The sequence below is a fragment of the Chaetodon auriga genome, chromosome 5 (assembly GCF_051107435.1).
Source record: "Chaetodon auriga isolate fChaAug3 chromosome 5, fChaAug3.hap1, whole genome shotgun sequence".
Taxonomy (NCBI): Eukaryota; Metazoa; Chordata; class Actinopteri; order Chaetodontiformes; family Chaetodontidae; genus Chaetodon; species Chaetodon auriga.
In genome coordinates this window covers 24,692,390-24,714,973 of record NC_135078.1, presented here as the reverse complement: position 1 = coordinate 24,714,973, position 22,584 = coordinate 24,692,390, and the positions used below count along the sequence as shown (strand labels likewise).

At 43.8% G+C, this 22,584-nt stretch overlaps 1 protein-coding gene and 1 long non-coding RNA gene across 2 annotated transcripts; one reads left to right on the top strand and one right to left on the bottom strand.

Moving 5' to 3' along the window:
• Nucleotides 1-542: 542 nt before the first annotated feature.
• Nucleotides 543-8,593, bottom strand: LOC143320417 (uncharacterized). Its single transcript, XR_013077155.1, has 2 exons — nucleotides 8,170-8,593; nucleotides 543-2,446 (listed from the first exon to the last, which is right to left on the bottom strand). It is a non-coding gene; the product is annotated as an uncharacterized LOC143320417 (long non-coding RNA).
• A 1,710-nt stretch (nucleotides 8,594-10,303) lies between these two features.
• On the top strand, nucleotides 10,304-18,628 carry nr2f1a (nuclear receptor subfamily 2, group F, member 1a). The gene is made up of 3 exons (XM_076730017.1): nucleotides 10,304-11,626; nucleotides 13,018-13,545; nucleotides 17,412-18,628. The coding sequence occupies exons 1-3, from the start codon at nucleotides 11,197-11,199 to the stop codon at nucleotides 17,684-17,686; spliced, it is 1,233 nt and encodes a 410-aa protein (XP_076586132.1). The 5' UTR covers nucleotides 10,304-11,196; the 3' UTR covers nucleotides 17,687-18,628.
• The last annotated feature ends 3,956 nt before the right edge of the window (nucleotides 18,629-22,584 follow it).

The following is a 22,584-nucleotide window of genomic DNA, read 5'->3' as shown; positions in this document are numbered from 1 at the left end:
GGAGGTGACGGGAAGAAGAGAGAGGAATCAGGAAGAGCCAGAGCCCTGCAGTAATCTGCCTGTGTGTTGAAATTTCTTTTCTTACCATTCCAGCTGCACAACTTCCCTGCGTGGTTTCATTTCAGTTGCAGCGTTACGTGCATTGTCCTGGTGATGCCATATTCTTTTGCAGTGTAGATCATCATAGCAACAGCCCTTGATCAAGGAGTCCCCACCCACAGACGTGCAAGGAACTCACTGCCCTCTTGCCTTGGAAGGCAAAACACAGCCCACCATTTTACTATTCAAAGCAGAGAGCTGTATACATGCACCCAGATTTGCCACAGTGATGCGCCAGTGTGCGGCCAATTAGAGCTCAGATCTATCCATGTGATTGAGTCATGTGATCCGCTGCCCGGCGAGGAAACAGTCCAGTCCAGGCCAAGATCCATGTGAAGCAGCTGTACCCTCAGATGAATCACATAACAGCCGACATCAAATGGTATCACAATTCAACTGGGAGTGAAGAGACAAAAAAAAAAAAAAAAACACATACGTGCATATCGAGATTGATGTGTTTTTATTAAGATCTTTGCTGTGTTGCATTGCCTGTTAGTAATATTACATCATTATGAAAGCAAGTTCAAGAGCATGATCCACTCAGTGTTACTGTATCAGCTGGCTTTGTTGGTCTCCAGGCTCCTTTTGTGGCACCGTGGCTGCTCTGCTGACGTTCATCGATAGTGACTGTGTGTGTTTTTACAGCAGTGACTTGTAGCTGGAGCTCTGACGGAGGGTGGTGATGCTTAGGAAGCCGGGGTCATTCCAAGAAAAAAAAAAGGTAATACAGAAACACAACAAGCAGAACCATTATTTGCCGTGTCATTGTAATAGAGGGTGCCACTTACCTTAACCAGCTTCCCGAAGAGGAATACCAATAGCCCTCCTTTTCTCCCTAAAGACACAGGTGGTAGCACTCTGTGGAACGGCATGTTAGAAAATCTGAGAAAATAGTGGGTGGAGGAAAAAGAGGAGGGGGTGAGTGAATGTGCTGGGAGGAGAGAGAAAGGAGGGAGAGGCTGAGATTGGGCAGGGTGGTGCAGCAGAGAGGAAGGGTAAGAGTGGTCAGAGAGCGGAGAGAAGGCGAGGAGGGAGGGAGGGAAGAAGTGAAAGGATGGAAAAATGTGGGGATATTGCAGCAGAGCGGATGGTGTGAGGGAGGCAGAGTGAGAAATGTTGCCGGAAATGCTAGAGCCAGCAGCGTGTGTAAAAAACCACACTGCAACATTTCTCATCCTTGACATCACTGACAAGCTTTCCAAACACACAGTGTGCTTTCAAAGTGCAGGGTTGCAATATCCAAATCTTTAACACAGCTTCTCCTCTAAGATCTCCTCCGTTTTCTCTCCTTCTGTGAACCAGGCAGATCCGGGGGTGGGGGGGTGGGGGGGTGGGGGGGGTATTAAATCTAACCCATGTTGTAATTCTCAATTTGAAGGGTGCGTGCTTTAAGATTCCCACAGCAAATACAATAAAACATGATTGTTTGCAACGAGAACTTTCTCTGCCGAAGTCGTGGAGGAAGGAGACACACTGAGAGGAGCGAAGGGGTGAGGAATGACGGATATGAGGAGAGAGGGGAGGAGGAGGAGGAGGACACAAGATTGTTGTGGAATGTTTGCAGTTCTGGCCAGAGCTAGACCATCTCATTTGTCAGGGCTTGACCCCAGCTGTGGGGTCAAAGGTCAAAGGGAACATCTGAGGGAAGCAGGCTCGGCTATCTCATACACACACACACACACACACACACACACACACACACACACACACACACACACACAGAGACAAGTAAACACAAACATGTGTGAGAGTGTCTATGAGAGTGTCTCTCCTTCAGCACGCTCACACATATTTCAAGCTCATGCGCAGGACAGCTGTATATATCATCATTAATATCCATCCCAGTCTTATTTGTTTTATTAATACTGAGTGTTATGTTGACCTCTAGCTATGAAAAGATCAGCTGCCAGTTTCCCAAAAAGCATATTATGGTCTTTTTCCAACACAAATCATTTGAGCTCCAGGATGCTTGGATTCATTTCTGAGTAGAAAAGCTTGGAGTAGTACTTGATAAACACACACTCCAGTGATGTACTAAATGAGAAAACTAAATCTGAACTGAGCAGTGAAATTCAGAGAGAGGAGCCTCTTAAAATCTGAGACTGACTGTTAATTTACCGTTAATGTCATATTCACCACATGTGTGATTAAGCACAATGAGCTTGTCAGCGCAGGGCTGCCATGTCAAGTGATCCCAACACTCGTACTTAGTGGCGGTGTCGCCGTCACTGTCCTATAATCAAACAGCACTCGCCATAAATTACATCTCATCCCAGTGTCAGTCCTTGCACCACACTGACACGTCCCGCTGGGTCTCCGAACGCCTGGCCACCATGTTGCTCTCTGCCTGCGAGGACACACAACACAAACTCAGTTAGAAAGGGCAAGGTTAGCTCCGGCGAATCACTCACACAAACGCCCTGCTTCAAGTTTCAAATTAAGGTGGGCAGAAAGCAGGCAGCGACCGTGCGGGTGGCCCGCTTCAGTGGCCGACATAATCACTGGACACCTGTGAGTCACCTGACATTAAGACGAGGGCTGCAGAGAGGCCACACCTTGCACGCTGAAAATGGCAGATTGAGGTGCAGTTTAGTTGTATTCACGTATCTGCAAGGTTAGCATCCCCTGCGTCGCCTTTTAGGAAAGAAATTGTTGATTTAGTTGCTTAAAATGCAGCCTATCCCTCATTTTCTGCTCCGAGAAAAAGAGACAGGTAGCACAGCGACTGATATCCCTGGCTTTGAGATGCATCTCAAATCTTACACCTTTGTCATTCTTTGGCCAGAGACATCAAACAGGTGCTATGAATAATTTATCTTAAGAGTTTCACATTGATAAGGTCACAATCTGCCAGGTCTGGACACTAAACACAGGCCACCTTCACACCTTCACTTCACTGTCTTTTTACACACATGTGCCCACACATGCAAACACCAGACACACACCCTTCAAATGAAAATACACAAAATCTCAAGAGGCTTTTGTCTGTGTGTGCGTGCGTGTGTGTGTGTGTGGGTGTGAGGGACAGAAGGGTTTCTTGTGGTTTCATTATTTTTAATAGTGCTATCAATTAGAAATGTATGCAATGTGAAAAAAGATATATTTCACACAATCACTGTGTTGTCTAATCTGAGCTATATTTTAGCAGAATTAATATTTCACAGTTGTTTAGGAGAGTTGAATTGAATGTACCACTTTGATCGCAGCTTTATGCCCCTATATGCACTCATTTATGGCACAAAATATTTTCAAGGTTGCTTAACATAAATAAATATTTTTCGCTCAAACTGCCTCTGAGAGTTTGTGGGGAAATGATTTTCTGTTTTCTCTGTACTGATGTAAACTAGACTGCAACAGTGTGCTCAGTCTTTCTCAGCTCCAGCTTGCTGATGGTTCAGCTACACTACATTTCTAATTAAGCCCCTGCTGTGTGTTGGTTTTGGGGGGGAAAAATGAGGGAAAAAATAATGCAACTCTGATGTGATGCCACTCATTTAGTTGCAAACCAAAAGTTGAACCATGAGGGTGCAAACTTTGACCCAGTGTCTGAACCACTGCAGCCGAACTGTGCACGTTACCAACAGACAGAGAGCTGGTTTTAAACTGTCCTGTCCTGGTTCAGATTTACTGAGTTTTATATTGTGTTTAATGTGAATTTACATAAATATTCATAGGAAAATGAGTAAACTCTGTTTAGATGAATCCATCATCCACTCCGACAGTGACAGGACACTACGACCGGTGAGCTATGTCATCTTTTTTGTTAAGTCTCCCTCTTTCAAATCACACAGGGAATCACTCCTCTACTGTGGTGACCCCCTACCCCCTTCCTCTCCTCCTCCTCCTCCTCCTCACTCTCTTTCTCTCTCTCTGCCCGTTCGCGCCCCTAATAATCGCAATACTTCTTAAAAAATTGTTTTGCACTCCTTGTGTGTCGGAGGGTAATCTCGCTCTTTTGTCGCTGAGCTATATTTCTACTGTGTGTTGTCGGATAATGTGAGGATGGGATGAAAGGTAATCTGCGTGCAGAATTCCTAAAGCTGCCTTATCCTTGTTGAATTTCTCAAGAATTCCACCTTTGCCCTCCGGTTTCCCTGAAATAAATTACTTAAAGGGTGAGATGCCTCCGCGCACCCCCGTTTGGGTCCCGGCTTTTGTATCGCCTCCTTTAAACGCAGTCAAACAGGTATTAAATCTTATTTTAATTCACTTTATTCCTTAAGGCTGCCTCTCTCCCTGGATATTCCACGGGCACATGGGGAATAAGAATAAATGATTTCCCAAACTTGCGTAAAAATAGAACCCACAATATAAAAATGGTGTTGTTCATTTGTGAGTGCAGTGCTGCATTAAGCTGACAGTAACACAAACAGGTCGTTTTTACAGTCGACCACCGGCCCCTGACAGTCAGAGCCCCTCTGATGAGACGTTTTGGCCCGTCCGTTCATTTTCTGTTCTGCTTAGTTTACTCTGTGTGTTTTGGCTTGGCCGCTGATTGATACACGCCATGGCTTCCTCTCACAGTGGATCCCTAAGAAGTGCGCACGCTGTCGAAAATCTGTTTCCCTTCATCTAGCTTCTGGTACTTAAAGTTTGGTTTTTTGGTGTACTACAAAATTACAGTGTTTGCACTGTGGAACCACGAGGGTTTGGGTGCTAATGGATTTATAATCTCCGTCTCTGGGACCGTCCAAAGTAATTAGCACATAGGCTCTAAAGAAATGATGGTTAGTGAGCAATAAAGCCATTGCCCATAGCTTAAACTGACAGTCCCTCTAACTTAACTCCAACCTCAAGCCTAATTGGGAAAGTCATTGCAGTTATTGTCCTCAATTATAGTCTGGGATGCAAAAAGCCTGGAAAGAGACTTTCATTCATCACGTGTGAAACTGAGGGATCTGAAATCTCTGGAGACCCGAGGCCATATTAAAAATAATGAGGAAATAAACAATCATATCTACACACAAAGGAGGATGATTCACACTGGAGGGTAGTGCAGTCATACAGTTAAGTACTTTTAGGGCTAAAAGATAACTTAAAAAATAATATAATGAAATAACAGAAATTATCAGAGCTTTTATAACACACAGTTAGCCTCAGTACACACACTGTTATTTGCATGTCGGTTTTAAACTGATCTGCAAACTTTCCCTGTTTTGAGAAGCCGTTTTTTAGTGTCCGGTAATAATTAATAGCCATGCTGTTTTGTGAACTCTTGTTGCCTGTTAAATGCTCCGGTCTTAAATAGCTGTAGCCTATAGGCTCAACGATATTTCCACTATTTCTCACGAATGGCCTTTCCATTAAGAGCGATTAGATTATGTCTATTGAAAGTTGCTGATCCATAGAAAAAAAAGCCAGCGGATAAAAGGCGATTTCAAGTGACCTTCTCGTCCCTTTCACACCAATCTGAGCCCCCAGAATAATTTGGGGATCAGATTTGGACAAAAAGAAGCCCCCCCGCCCTCCAACCACGCACACACACACACACACACACACACACCCTTTACCCCCTCCTCCCTTTTCCACACACAACCACTCAAAGCAACAAAACCCCCAATTCAAACATGAGAGTGAGTTAGGATTTTTTTTTTTTTTTTTTAATTAGGATTTGCAGAAATATGACAGTGTTGGTGTTTGTTCTGTGCTCATCGCAGTGCGCACAGTGAAAATCAGCCTCTTTTTTTCCAAGTGCCATTTTTTTACAGCCTGCAGAGGTGTTGAGGAAAGTTACACTAACTTGACTGAAGCAGCTAGATTCTCACTTATAAAAGCAGGTCAAAATCATTGCTGCATCAAACAGGTCGATGGCTGTAATGTCATTTTAACTTTGATGATTTCACCTTCATGAATAAAATTTAATTCGCCCCTGATGGCCGACTAAAACAGCATAAATCACTGTGCCACTGCAGGGTTACTGCTTGCATGCACAAAGCAAATAATCCGGGAGCCCATTTGCAAAAACAAATTAGGCTCAAAACATGTCGCTGAAAGATAGACAAGGGACTAAATGTAGGTGTGTGCTGTCATAATTTGTCAAAATGACATTTATCCTGTAAGATAGCAAACATCTACCTCTTGCTTTTGTTTTGATGCCAAACGTGAAACACAGTGTGCCAGTGTTCGTGAGCTCAAATACTCGGAAAATGTGGAAAACAATAGAAAATAATCTGCAAATTAGCGTCTCTGCTAAATAACAGGTGACACCGTGTAAAAGCAGTGTCAGCAGCGCGTGCTTGTTTACTTCCTAAACCCTCACTGCTTCCATTATTAATGAAAATGACAAACTTCTCCATACAGCACAGAAGCACAGTCCAACAAGTGCAAAGTTATTTTGGAGGTTTGGAGCTGCATCTCATTGCCACACAGCCTCCATTTGACTATTACTCTGTTACTCAAGCAGCCAGGACCCTGCATGGAGACGTGTGACGATGCTCATAGTCCCTCTGATAAAGGTGCTTATCTCTTTATTTGTTTTGCATCAATTTAAATTTGCAGGCAGATCTTGGAGTGTCAGGGATCAGCTGTATGTGGCCCTCCTGCCCCGCGTCCAGAAACACAGTGTGTGCACAGGAGGTGTTGTGAGCAGAGGCCCCCTGCAAAAGCGAGTCAGCCTCTGAGCCCATACAGTGTCTCTCTGGCTAGATGCTGCGGTTATAACCCTGATGTGATCACACACAATCGATAATAAACAGACCCTCGACGATTTGTGAATCTCTACATCCGTTTGCATCGTTTTAAATGCTCTAAAACGCGCTCTTGTAGTCGTCTTGTTGTTTTATTGGGGGGCCTTGCACTTATGACCTCAGTGTTTTCCCAAATGATTGTGCTGCTCGTTGGTTTCAGCTGTATTGAAGCTGCGTTTCTCGAGCCTTACAGCGTCCTACTGCATCTGTGTAAAAAGGGCATCAAGTTATTGATCCTCACAGATTTGTCTTAACTGTTGCTTTCCATCCCTTTAAACGTTCAACTAATGAGGTCCTCTGACAAAACTATCATACAAGCGAAATTAAAACAATCACAGACAATTTATTCGAGTATTAATCAATTTTGATTAAAATAGAAAAATCCAGATTGTATTTAAATATTCCAAGATCACTAATTATCTGTTGCATAGCAAAGCAGTAGGATTACAGTCCATGTAAACGGCTGCTAATGCACAAACGCACCCACCACCAGAAAGACATGTTTGATAATATTGTGATTATCTAATTCTTTACATGTTTTCAATGATTTAACAGACTATAAATTTTGCTGTTCAAATAAGAAAAGGTAGAATGCTGAAAATAGGAACTCGTGGAAAATTATTAATTAGCATTAACCTTGTGCACCCATAGGAGGATTAAGCTGAATGTTATTATGTAAGGTTTTTTCTACAAAGCTGACTGGCGTGCAGTTTGTCCTGGAATAAGTTAACCTGGCCTACATTGTTCTAATTTATTTTAAATCAGTTTTCATTGCAGTCCCTTTACATCAATAATGCTGCTTTGATAAATCGCATTGCATGTCATCTTACATTTCCTCACTGCAGCCTCCTCTAACACATAATGTGTTCTTACGGCTGCGTGAGATTTTGCGCCAATCTTTTTGCATCTGGCGGTATAGTGGCTGAACTGGCGCTTGGAAAACAGTGTAAAAGATGGGCAGCGGCTGGTCTCCTTGATCAGCCTTTTAATCCGGTGACACTATCGCCGAGACAAACAGCCTGCTATCGATCTTTTCATTATGTGTTCAAACAACAAATAGCCTTGCAGGTGAGGTGCACGGGACGTGGAGAAAAAAAAAAAAATCTCCCATGTCCAGCGGTACTGCAACCAGCCCTGTAATAACATTACTGCTGTCTGATGCAGAAATCAGTGAGGACAGCTGGAAAACGGAGAAACGAGTCTCGATAATCGGCAATGATGTGGAGAAAAGATGCGACTAGTTGAAAAGTTGTGACTCTGGCACTGCCCGCGTCGGCTGCAGGGTTCCAAGTTTAACGGTCATGTGCCGTGACAGAGAATTTAGCCTTGCGTTTAGCGCTCTACGTGTGGAGCGTAAGACAAGTGAGAAATAAACATTACTTACCGTATCGGTGGCTGTTTTGATCCAGGTGGAAAGCTGCTCCTCGACTGGGAACCGCCGCCGCTGGTGCTTCTTCCTTCAATGTCCTGCTGTCCACTTTCTCCTTTTTCTCTCGCCGTTTCCCAGCTTTCTATTAGAGCCCCTACCCTGCTCCCATTCGCTGTCCCTCTCCCTCTACTCTGCTCTTCTCCAGCGGAGCCCCTTTCCAATCTGTGGAGTTAAATCTTAATGATACACTTACAGAAAAAAATTCTTTGTCCGATTTAATCTTATTGGTTTCACCTTTTCAAAGAGCTGGAGATATGGCCGGGGAGTTTCAGTGGAGTGTCCGACACAGGGACGGGAGAGAGAGCTCTTGTTGAATACTTAAAAAACAACCCATCCCTCCTATGCGTTTCCAAAGGGGGCACTTGCATATTTACGCTCCATTATATCCGCTAATATCTCTGTGTGCTTAAAGATCTGCATAAAACCACTTTGTCTGTTTTTGTTAAATTATGATTTGATGTATTATGGGTGGTTATTCTTTTCCAACATGGTGTATTAGCATGTTCTTGGAGACGATTTACGCACATCATGTGGACTTTGTGCTCCATATAAATCACATGCAATCACAATGCTGCTTTGCTTTTTGGATTATTTTTATTTTGTTGTGATGTAACTTATATTTATTGTTGCTCTCTCAAAGTTTTGTCTCCGTGATCCAAACGTAACATCAAAACATGACACTTTTCATAAAGTCAACAAAGACGAGAGAAAGCAGCACGCGAAATTGGGGCTTATTTTAATTTTGAAATAAACTTTTAAGTTTTAAAAATTCATGTATGATGACTTGTGCATGCATTAATATGAGGTTGTAATTGTACAATGTACGCTAGATGGCAGCGCGATCCAGACATTTTTGAGTGGGAGAGGTGGTAAGCCTGCAGAACCCTGATACGAAAAAGCCGGAATCCCCATGCAAATTCCCAGCAACTTCACATGATTTTGAATTACTGTCATTATTAAGACATAATGTGACACCAGCTCAGTGATTGTGGAGACTATAGGACCTCGGTAATTATTGAATATTGCTTATTGCTCCGTCTAATTTTAGAGATTTTCGGCCGCTGGCACGGCACCCCGTTTGTGTAACACACTGTCTTTTATGCATCATTCTTCCCATTGACATTTTCTTCCCGTTATAAGCTCGTTTTAACTAAATTGTAAGTTTTAATCAGCGAGACTGTGCCGATTAGAGACGAGGGTGTACCGCAATGCGCATGCCAAAGACAAAACAACGTGTGAAAATATAAATCCGCTTCAAACCAATAATGACATCCGTTAATTTTACGATAAAGACACCAGTCCAGGACAAACCATTTTGAAACTTTGGGGAATTTCTGAGCCAGAGTCCCCCTTTCGCCGCTGCGCACAGTTTTTGGTTTATTTGTCGTGCGTAAAAGCTTTGTGCCCCCTTGCCTTTACCCCGCTTTTTCTGCTATTCTATTCAGGGTTTCTTCCTCTTTTTGGTGACAATAGACGGCCCATACTAATCAGGTTTCAAAGTAAATAGCAGCGCGGGGCGAGCTCAATGTAAATTGTGCCTGTCAGAGCCCCCCAGCCCCTCCAGTCGTAGATGGCAACACTGCAAAAAATATCCATCCATCAGTCAGTTCAGTGTCGAGTCTGGAAATCTTGGATTAACCAGAACAGGAGACTGAATCTTGCATCGGGGCGAGATGTTTCCACTTTTTTCCAACACCACTCGACCAATCACTGTATAATGCATTACATCGGCTGTTGATTTCTAGAGGAATCTCCCTGTTTACTCTGCCACATTTCAAGCTATTTACTCCTTAAAATTCTTCAAATCGACTCGGACTCAGGTTGTAAACAAGTGGAATTCTGTAAGCCGCACTTGATTTTTTTTTCCTACCGTGTTTTCACCAGAAAATAACATTTTAAGATTTGAACACGAGACCAAATGACTTATCGGGATGGACATTTTTTGCAGTGAATGAACGGAGGGGGACTCTAACCAATAGAGAGAAAGAGAGGGCTTGGCTATAACCTTAGCCTCCCATTTTCTCTCTCTCCCTATCTCCCCCCTCTCCTCCTCTCCTCCTCCTCTATGCAGGGCTCTGGCCAGTCAGTCGCCTTTGATTATCAGTCTCCAGCAGCCCCTCTCTTGGCTCCTTGACATGAGCACCATATAAGGCGCAGCGATCTCCATAGAAACGTGTCAGTTTCAATAGTAGTGTCAAAGTTCACTATATACAGACATTCGCGCAGATCCCCCGTTTCGGAAACATTGCTCTGCTGGTCCTCTCGTTTAAGCGCATTCATTTTTGGGTCTCTCCTTCTTCTTGCATATTCTATTAGTTGTTGCTGTTGGTCTTCTTTTTTTATCTTTTCTCTTCGTATCTCCATTCCTCCTGCTGGAGAGAGGTGAAACTATACATGGGCACTTCATTCGGCGACGCGGTTTTCTTTCGCTGCTGGGCGAGATGATGAGGTTTATTTAAGAATATAGATGTAAAAATCCAGCTCTTCAGTTTTTCCTCCCCTCCTGTACGGCGAAGACGGGAGTGTAAAGGAGCAAGGGGAAGAAAAGAGAAAGGAATTTATCTCCGCAGCACTTTGGATCGCGTGTCTTTCCAGCAAAAGGTTTTTTTTTTTTTTACTCGTTCCTGCGTCCATGTGAATCGCTCCTGCCTTTCCTTTGTGGCTATTTTATATCAAACTGCAATTTGTTACGTCTGGACTCGGGTTTTCCTACAAGATTAGGGATTCCTGAATGGCTGACTGCAATTTACCTTGGAACTGGCCTCCCGATACTTGCATATCCTGATCGGGTGCCTATTCAATCGCCCTCCTGTATTTTGAATGTATTGATCGCGTTCTACTCCCCTTCTTACCCCATATGAGATTGCGTGCTCCGATTTGACTTTGCACTGCCCTGTCTTTTGAGATCTCCTTTTTTTCCTCCTCTACGCACCATAAACACCGGCGATCATTTCGCTTTATAGCACTTTCCGGGGCCGAGATATGGCAATGGTAGTTAGCGTCTGGCGAGATCCGCAGGAAGACGTGGCCGGAGGACCTCCGAGCGGCCCCAACCCAGCAGCGCAGCCGGCGAGGGAGCAGCAGGCGGCGTCGGCGGCGCCGCACACTCCGCAGACCCCCAGCCAGCCGGGACCCCCGTCCACACCAGGGACCGCCGGGGACAAGGGGAGTCAAAATTCTGGACAGAGTCAGCAGCATATTGAATGTGTGGTTTGCGGAGACAAATCGAGCGGCAAACACTATGGCCAGTTCACCTGCGAGGGATGCAAAAGTTTCTTCAAGAGGAGTGTACGGAGGAACTTAACATACTCATGTCGTGCCAATAGGAACTGTCCCATTGACCAGCACCACCGAAATCAGTGCCAATACTGCCGGCTGAAGAAGTGTTTAAAAGTGGGAATGCGGCGGGAAGGTGAATATATATTTTAAAGCCCACTCATTATTACTCATCCTTCTAGCAGGCGAGCAGGGCTGCCATGTTGCATTAAGGTCACAGGCTATATGGCTGGGCATACTGCAGTCTCCATCCATGTTTTTAGGGATGTTTGCATGAATGACTAGTCTCTCTGCCTATGTGAGAGAGGGCAAAAAGGCCAGTGCAGCCACAGCAAATGTGCTTGTGAATGCAGGTCGCCCGAACAAAGCGGCTCGTCAAGCTGACCATTTTATTTGGCTTTTCTTGCAGTCTAAATTGTACTATTATCCAGCAAAGGCATTTGGTCCATCAGACCCGTCTTACGTATAGGTTTTAGAGCAGAAGAGGGACTGTGTGTATGTGTGTGTGTCTGTGTGTCTGTCTGTGTGCTTGTGTGTAGTCTGTGTGTGTCGGAGAGTGTGTTTGTGCAGTGTGCACGGCTAATAGTCCCTTCCATAAGTATGTGCAGCTTACTAATTTATAATTGTACAGTGGTGGTTTGCAAGATGTGTGTGTGAATGTAAAATGAACACACTACAAACCCACGTCTCTCTCTGGCTCCATATGCTGACTAGACAGCTCAGGCACACTGAATAATGCCGCTGAAGTTGTTCATGGCTCATTGTTTTGCCTGGTGCATTACAGGCCGTGTAACTTTCCTCTCCATGTCGTGTTTTATCCAATTTATGCAAACATCCCTCATTTTAAATCTACTATTTGCAGTCCACACTTGAAGGCTACGTATAATGTCGACTGAGTTATATGAATATTTATTTTTTAATATCAAACAGTAGCTGAATTCCTTTTTTTTCCCATGTTACCTTTTTATGTGGATAAAAAGTGCAAATGTGATTGCAATTAACTGTAATTATCAATCATATTTATAATATGTTTGGCCACAATTAATCATTATGAACGTAAATAAAAACCCACATAAATATAATGGGAAAGTAATATAAGTAGGCTACTGCATGTTATATGCAATTGCGCCCTGAAATACTGTGAATAGTAAATTTTCTTAAATGTACTTTTGGACACCAGAAAATGTGTGTTTTTGCTGTGTAAAAGTGGTTCATTTTCCATGCAGCCCATGCAGCGTGCATCTTTAAATACAAATGTAAACAGTGTGAAGGTTGAGGGACACAGCACATCTGTTTTGATGAGATGTTTATGTTGTCGATAGAATAATCTCTGCAATATTATAGTCTTACAAACAGCCCACACTGGTCAATACGTTTTGAAAAGCGTGCTGAATGTAGATTTCAGTGCATGCCGTGTTACTGAGAAGAAACACACTAGCTGCAACTTGCTTGACGCTTGCACTACTCGTGAACAATGTTTATCAGTCCTGGATGCACATTTCCTCTTTTTCTCTTTCTTTTTGTCAGCGGTTCAGCGAGGACGAATGCCTCCAACCCAGCCCAACCCAGGCCAGTACGCGCTGACGAACGGGGACCCTCTGAATGGCCACTGCTATCTGTCCGGATACATCTCGTTATTGCTGCGGGCCGAGCCTTATCCGACGTCCCGGTACGGGAGCCAGTGCATGCAGCCCAACAATATCATGGGCATCGAGAACATCTGCGAGCTGGCGGCTCGTTTGCTCTTCAGCGCCGTGGAGTGGGCGAGAAACATCCCTTTCTTTCCCGACCTGCAGATCACCGACCAGGTGTCCCTTCTCAGGCTGACGTGGAGCGAGTTGTTTGTGCTTAACGCAGCCCAGTGCTCCATGCCTCTGCATGTGGCCCCTCTGCTCGCCGCGGCGGGCCTCCACGCCTCCCCGATGTCCGCGGACCGAGTCGTGGCTTTCATGGATCACATCCGGATCTTCCAGGAGCAAGTGGAGAAGCTTAAGACCCTGCACGTAGACTCGGCAGAGTACAGCTGCCTCAAGGCCATCGTGCTTTTTACATCAGGTGGGTGTCCGACATGTCACATAGGAACATGTCTATAACGAAGTGAGGCCTAGTTGCAGTAATGTTAGTGCGAGCGAGGCTCGCAGGGCGAAACACTGTGGCATCGAGAATATGGCTGTCAAGTACAGGCTGGTCACAAATCTGAGTTTACGAGATGTTTGTGTTGCCGATGGAAAAGCTATTTTGTCAACAGCTTGCTCCATATCTACTTACATGCATTCCCATGTCAGTTGTAGCCGCAGCATAAGACGTGTAAACAAATCCAGATTGAGTGAGCGCATCAAGTTTTTTAGTGTAACACTCAGCTCAGTGCTTTTTTAAATTAGACATAGTTGGCAATCTCACATATGTAAATATTTTATAATTGTCGAGTTTTAACTTGTTTGAACATGTCTGAGCCGAGATCGAGACCGTGGGTTCGCGTCCTTAAATTTTGGAACAGGTGTCAAATAATTGAGCGTAAAGACGATGCAGTCTATCACTGGGTGATATATGACAGCTGATGCATTTATGAGTGTTGGTGCATGCTTTTATCCCCGCTTTGCGTGCACAAACACATGTCTTGGGGGGCAGGAAATAATCCTTAGCAGACTGAGATCAAAAAAAGCTGATGGAAGTTGACTCATATGTCAGTGCATCGCTTCTGTAGGACGCAGGGCAGCACTGCTCTGCCGACTGTTTGTATATTAATCTGAGCTGAGTAAGATGACCTATTAATTTTCTTAGTTATTGGGGATAGTTTCTCTTCTCGCACACGCTTTGAAAAGTCATCAGCAGCAATTTCCAAAAGTAACCTACATTGTTGATAGCTTAATTGATGGCTGACTGGGGCAAGGTCCTAGAGGTCCTCATTTACGCTCGGCGCGTAATTTAGATGCTATTTTGGAGCTGGTTGTGTACGCTTGGTGCCATTAGGCCTGTTGTGTCAAGGAGTCTGCTGATGATGGAAAGGCAAGGCTAAGTCTCTACTCACTCGCAGGCCCCAAACTACTGCTGAACTTACCTCAAAGTTTTGACCTCATTGTCTCGTATTTGGCCCGTTCTAAAATTCTGTAAGAGGGTTGAACATATCCTATAATTGGCCACGTTCGTGATAAAATGTTCGGTTTCATTGTGGTTTTCAAATTTGGATATATATTGAAATAATTCCCACTTTCAATATCCCTAGAAAGCGTCATCACTCCATTGTGTACTGAGTGGTTACACTTGTCTTCCAGCATATTTCAGTAATCATTGTTTATTATTCGCTCAACGTCACGAGGATGTGCAACTGCATAAATATTACTTTTACTGTTTTTAATAATTATATATTATTTTGCATTAAATGCAATTGTTGATAAATTCTTCCATACCATATGAAAATGTCATACACACTGTATAAAGTGATAATAAACTTTCTATAACCAGGATCTAAATTATCCAAACTCTAAGTTTGAGTTCTCGCACCAAACCCAGAGATTGTATTTCAAACTTTCAAACCACCTTCATCATTCAATTTTCCTTTTTGACGAACATGACATTACTACATCCAGTTAAAGTACTTTCTGATTTTTTTAAAAAAAATATATTTTTAGTTTCAGGAGTCATAATAACTACTTTTCAGTTTTGGGGTTTGGCAGATAGGTTAATTTGACACGCCAAATTCTGAGGGCATACACGGAGGTAAATACGCGTTTTAGCACAAATAAATACGGGTGTTACCTCAGTCACCGTATTCAAGTAATGTGACATCCTGTTAAATTCGCCTCACCGTGTACACTGGCGTATTTGACCATATTTTTCCTATTGCACGGTGTTTCTATAATTCACCCCAGATTACGCAGAGAAACTTCATACACACATTAACATCCAGCATGTTTTCTAACAGATCATTTAGTTAGGTTGATAGGCTACAACTGGTGTTGGCTATAACAAGTCATGTGGCACTTTGCCAAGACCAGCGTGGACTGTTTGCCTTTAATAACACCAGACTTGTCAGTATTAGATGCATAAATAATGGTGGCCAGGCTAAACTATTTCACCACAGTTCAGGATCATTGTCTTCACTGTGTGTCTTTGCTAACCTACCACAGAAATAGTCGTTTGCGAATCTGGAAGCTATCTGCTCCCATGTCTCAGTCTGTTGAGGCAGTGGGGTGCAGGGTTGCAGGCAGGCCTAATGGAGAACTATGGGATGTCTTTGACCAGCTTTCTCTTGACGCATACATTCAACTGCAGCCTATTCAATGCTTTGAACTCCCTATGTCGCTGCATTTCAACAGCCATGCCAAGTATTTATATTTTACGAAAAAAAAAATTCAAAACGCAATTCATTCAACCTTATTGATTGCTGTAGATTTTAAAAGGGACACTCAGCGTTAATCCACAGGGATTTGCATACATGGGGCTCTGACCGGCCGGACTGAGGTCACAGTAAATCACCCCGAGATCTCAGCGTTGCCCCCGGGTTCATAAGGTTATTGTGTCTGGCCATAGTGAGTTATAGCACTGAGAAATCACGAATGGGCTTAAAAGCCTCTGTCCGGCGTTCAGTGCTCGAAAACTAAAGCTGTCTTTCTTGTGTAGTTTCTACAAAAGCACAGCTCAATACAGAATCTTTTGAGGACAGCCGAGACTCCATGTGGGACCATATACGCCGGCGGTTATGCTGCTTGCGTTTACAGCAGTTTATAAGCAGCAGAACACGCATGCTTGGGTTGTGTGGAAAACGGTTCTCTTTATAACAGGCTAACCCATCGTACGACACTAACAAGCCTTCTGCGCTTTTGTCTATGCTGAAGCGTGGCTGCGCAGGGCTGCAGAAGCCACCAGTGAGCACCGACACACACGCCTCGCCTGCGTTGTTGCACAGGCTCATTTTCTGACATTTTATGCCGCTTCTGCGTGACTATTGACTTCACCTCCTCTAATAAATTTGATTGCTTCCAGCGGCCTGTCCTATAGGCTCCATCGAAAAACAGGCCAAGAGTGGTCTATGGAGAGAAGAGCGGCGAAATGACTTAACAGCTTACTGCAGAGTAATTAGGTCACATTACATCCAGTGTAATTTCAGATTCATCAGTGCCGTTTATGTTTCCTTATACTTGAATCCCCAGAGTCCAGACATCAAGAGCAGCGACCTTAAGGCCTGCAGCCTGCCTCTCGCCTGTGCTCCACTGCCCCATCACTTCTTCCTCCGCATGCTCACGCTGTTACACTGTTTTCATGACATTTAGTTCTATATTCTTGTTGATTGTTGTAAGAGCAGGCGGAGATATCCTCCACCGGGTTGTGCATCCCCTACTCCTGCAGCAAGCCCCCTTGTTTATTCTGTATGACAGTCCCACTCGCTCAGTGTGATGTAGCATGTTTGGGCAGTGTGTTTGTTCATTCCACTTTGTCAATAACACGTAAAGGCTGATGCTGAATGATAACCAGAGCGCTTTTGCAGGACATAAATTGGGTATGGCATGGTGTGCACTTGCCAAAGCTAAGCCCACGTGAGGCTGGAATTGACCATGTGGCTTTGTGTTGCTATTTTGTCCAGAAAATATTAAGCGAATTTGTCAGCCATGTAATTTGAGCTGTATAATTGCAAATAACTCTAATGAAAAAGTAATATCAGCGTTTGATATCGCTGCTCATATGAGGCGTGTGTGCTCCTCTGCAAGCTTGGTGACCCGAGATACTGATGTGTTTTAATAATAAAATATTTCAAGAATATATTTTCAGCCAACAGTTATTGTTTGACTCTTTCCTCGAAATGTTGGATTTCCACAGCAATATAATCTCACGTTCGGGGACTTTTCCACAACATGTTGTACCTTGGGGTTTTACAGACATGGCGAGCCTAACCACAGTGTTTTTGGTGCGTGTGTGTTTCTCAGACGCTTGCGGCCTGTCGGACGCTGCTCACATCGAGAGCCTACAGGAGAAATCCCAGTGCGCCCTGGAGGAGTATGTGAGGAGCCAGTACCCGAACCAGCCCAGCCGCTTTGGGAAGCTCCTGCTGCGGCTGCCCTCTCTGCGCACCGTCTCATCGTCGGTAATCGAGCAGCTGTTTTTCGTCCGCTTGGTAGGTAAAACTCCTATTGAAACCCTCATCAGGGATATGCTATTATCCGGGAGCAGCTTCAACTGGCCTTACATGTCCATCCAATGATCCTAATATGAAAGAGGAAAAAAGAGAGGAAAAAAAGGACCAAAATTCAGCACCCCTCACCCCATCCTCCTTCAAGAAGACTATATATAGGACCTTTTCTGAGAAACTTGGAAGACATTACTTTTTTTCTGTCTTCTGGGACTGATATGGAATACATTATGTACAGAAAAATATTGGAACTGGACTTTACACCTGTGTAAATCCACCCTCATCTTCAAGAACAATACTCTTCATTTTGTAAAATACTAGTCTTTATTTTCCTTTTTTGTAAAAAAATACAAATAAAATGAAAAACATCATATGCGCAGTAAGAAAAAAAGAATCAAGACTTAGCGGGAAAATAATGTTTCCAAGCAATTATAAGAATTGTCCTGTGTCTATGTACCTCTCTGTTTTGTATTTTTTCTGGTTCTAAACCAGGGTTTCTGTGATTCTATACTAATAATTTTTTGATATAACCTTTTGCTTCTTATAATGAGTGCGATATATGTTGTCGAAGCTATGTTCTCCAAGAATTAAAATTGAAGTGAGAATTTAAAAACAGAAAAATAAAGAAATTTAGACAAATAAGAAACAGTCTAATCGCTATGACAATATCACCACTGATGGTTGAACTTTTTTCCCAATTGATACGATGGACCTGCAAACTGACCTCCAGGACATTTTTACTGAGAGGACGTCTGGGGCGCCTTTCCCCGGGCCATGAGTGCGTGTGGAGTCGATCATCAGTCAAAGAGGAGAGACATGAAAATCAAAAGCACTTTTAATATATCATTTCAAATACATTTTGTTTGTTTCGTCTTGAAAATTTTCATTGTTTCTTGAATTTTATTGGTTGTTGCCTTCAATTTGCTTACTCCATGATGCAGCTTTTTGCAGAAGGGTCGGTTGATGAAGTTGTGTGATGGTGACTGTACTATTAAAAAAAGAAATAGGCAACGATGTCTCATTCTCAAGCATTTTCCTGGAAGCAAATGTCAAGGTGCTCGGGCTTCTTTTAAGCCATCTGAGGGAATCTGTTGTCTCTGTGCGCTCCTGGTTTCTATAAGAAAAGCGCAAGGGCAGCCTACAGATTCTGAGTCACTATCCCTCATTGCCTTCTACTGAAACATATAATTGTGAATACACTGTTTGCCTCTACTACACCTACCAGTGAAAACGAGGTGATACACGGGATTAAGTGTGGTAATTACACTATGGGTGCAAACCTTACATTTTAACAGACCCACTGACATAACTGGCAATGCGAACACAAAGGAGGGGAGGCTATACGTGAGGAACTACAGCAGTGAGCTCTCTGCCAGCCTGTGAGCGCATTAATGTTTAATATTTTTCCCAGACAGCAAGGAAAGCCTGCGCACCATACAGAGCCACCTCCATCCTACCTCCTGTGGCTTAATCAAGGTGATTCTTCACAAACCAAACAATATTCCCCTCTCCCCCGTTCTTAAAAACTCTGCCTTGATAGTACATGCCTCAATATTGATGTGGGCGTCATTTGGCAAAAGGGTTAGGCCCCGCTGCAAAGCTGCTGTGATATGCGTGATCAATCTGGAAAATGTATTTTACAGCATGTAAGCCAGTCGATAGGAACACCGAGTGTGATGCATTGTGTGGGAATAGAGAGGACGAAGGAGAGGGAGGGAGAGAAAGAAAGAGAGAGAGAGAGAGAGGGGGGGATAGAGAGACTATGGTGCCAGTGCAGAGACAAATGAGAGAGGAAACGTGCGTGCGTGCGTGTGTGTGTGTGTGTGTGTGTGTGTGTGTGTGTGTGTGTGTGTGTGTGTGTGTGTGTGTGTGTGGAGGAGACAGAAAGAGATGTGGCCTTGGTTTGCCTGATACATTCAGAGTGTAATGAGTACATCGATAAGTCCTCAATGTGTTAGATGGCTTACATAGAGTTTCTGTCCTTGCATTGGTCTGTCTCTGTGTGCGCCTTCCCTCTTTTTTGTCTCCACAAATGACACAGGACGCCCAGTTATGGGCCCAGATCTGCACTCGCTGTCATTACTGCGTTACACTCACACCTAGAGTGATAAAATGCGATAAATTGGAAGGCGTTATGAAGAAGAAAATGGGGTTTCGGTGTGACAATTATTACATTTGCCTGTTAGTCCCCCCCCACCACCACCCCACCCCACTCTCCCCTCCTCTTCATCATCAGACGTGTTGCTTGTGTGCCATATTGCCCACATCTTCATCTGCTGACTGGCGGTGATGAGGGACAGGCGGACAGGAGCTGAACTGCATGCAGCACGTTGCAATGTCTGAATTTGATATCGCCATATTTGTCATCTGCCTTACAGGACTGGGGGAGGGGTATCTGTGCCAGTGGTTTATTTATTTGTATTGGCTGTCTCGTTCAAAGGCTACAGCATTAAGGTATTAATTAGTTCGCGCTCGTGCTGGAATGATGCTATAGGTTGTGCTTTAGGTTGTCCTCAAATGCTCTCTCACAGGGACACACTTTTCTTTCTCATGATTAATGTCTGTTCAGGCATATTGTACCTATTAGCTCCCAATCGACCTGTCTGTAGCTGTGGGTCAGTTGTCAGGCGCCTTGTTGTTGCCTAAGCTACTGTACAAACATGAACGTGATATTTCTTCAGGTTGGATCGCGGTTTCCTTATTGTGGATGTGATTCTCCCGGAGCTTCAGGTCAGGTGAAAGTTGCAGAACAATGAGCTGCTGGGGCCTTTCCTTTCTGCTTCATACTGCAGGCAGAATACACTGAATTTAACCCAAAAATTAACAGTAGACACACATAACCAACAGCCTCTAAAACGCACCCTTAAAAAGCAGATAATTACTGAAGCGCTGGAATTATTTAGCCTGTTTCTCTGCCTCTTTTTTTTTTTTTTTTTAATAATAATCCAGAGGATCGTTTCCTGGACGATGAAAAAGGCTGCATGTGAGAATAAATGTTTGTTTTTCAAAGAGAATGAATATGGCTTCATCGTGACCATCACAACAGTCCAGGTCGTTTTTGTTTTATGTAGCTCTGGACTAAATTGTTTGCTAGGTTATTAAACGCAGCTTTCAGCTGGTTGTCTCCACATAATGTATTCTAAATCCCTCTAGAGTAACTATCTTTTATCCTCTTGCTGAGAGCATTCGGTTATACAATTTTTACACTACAGGCTATATAAAGCAATAGTTGAAAAACAGATGAAATGGTGGCATGTGTTCCTAATTAACGTTTCTGTATAAGCAATAGAAACACACTCTAGGAAACGTAATATTTCTATTTAGGCTGAGAACCATTTTTGACTCTTTGACAGAGGCAAGCATATTATGCAACACTTCAAATAAGCTTCAAATATCAGTTATATTTTCATTATTCTTCGGCGAGACGTTTATCATCAAATTTCTTATCATCTCCTCCGATGACAGCATTAATAGTGCTTATATTGAATTAAATAAAGGGAAAGAAAAAAGTGCAAAGTGCACCAAGAGAGGAGTAAATGCACTGTCGGATTGGACTATAGCTGCGGTGGGTAAGAGAGATGGATATGTGGCACACTATGGGCCCCATTTGTGTCTCTGTAATTTCGGAAACTCCGGTTACCAAAGTGTTACTACAAAATGAGTTAAATAACCATTTACCTTTGTCTGGTTTCATTCATCAAACCACAAGTGGAGGACTCCTAACACGGGGGGCTATTTGTTTGCTTTACACAAGCAGCTGGGTGCGATTTCACGTTTGAGATATCTGTCTGAAAGCGAAACATTTATTATCCTAAGTTGTCAGCGAACCTATTTCTCCAAAACCCTCAATGCAAGCCAATGGTTTTATGCAGCGGTGGAAATGTCCTATTGGCGTCACACGTCACTTCATTTCACTTATAGTAGCCTAGTTTTCCCGGTCACATTTGACAAATACTGTTGTTTGAGACAATAACAATTTCCAAATAGCGGCTCCGTGTATGAATGGGGGGCCCTCTGAAGTATGACACGGCTTATTTCTCATATTGTCTTGTGCGTAAAAATGATGACAACACAGGACAACAAGTGCTTCGCCGTGTCTACCACGCACCTCACTCACACGAGCTTGCAAAATGGCTGGGAACGGCACAGTGAGGACAAATGTCCAAAATTAAATGGATTCCCGGGAGATATTTGAGGTATATCTCAGCGAACAGCCCGGGTTTCCTGTTGTATTGACTGTACACAGTCAATGGAGAGAGGCATATCTTATGATTACAGTGTGCTGTTCTGAGATCTGTCCGCGGACCTCATAGGCAACCTTTAAGCCATGGATCAAATCCAGTCCTACGGGGTATAAAATATCCCTAGTTGTGAATGTAACATAAGGGGACGCCTCCCGGGGACGCCTCCTCGCGCACAAGTGTGTGTGTGTGTGTGTGTGTGTGTGTGTGTGTGTGTGTGTGTGTGTGTGTGTGTGTGTGTACACACACGCAAGTTTGTCACGATTGTCAAAGCTGTGCGAACGCAATAGTAGGATTTTTATATATGTGTGAGGTCTCTCTGTATGCATGTGTGCGGGCGCGTTCTTTGCATGCCCGTGCGTAAAAGCGTGTACCAACCAGCGTGCGTACGCGTGTTTGTGCGCGCTACTGGCAGAGAGAGAGAGAGAGAGAGGGGGAGAGAGAGAGGTGGTTGTGAGAAAGCCCGGATCGCTGTGTAAGCGGATCCCTTTGTGTTGATTTAGGAAGACGTTTGCTGTATATAACGTTCAAGGCTGATAATATCATTGCCTGGCCAGATAAATAAAGCATTGGCCAAAACCATCGGGTCAGCTATCGATCCGCTTTTTCTCCCTGAGAGAGAGAGAGAGAGAGAGGGAGAGAGAGGGAGAGAGAGGGAGAGAGAGAGAGAGAGGAGGGGGGTGGGTGGAGGGGGGGAGGGGGTGGACAGGAGGAGGGGGATTGAGAAAG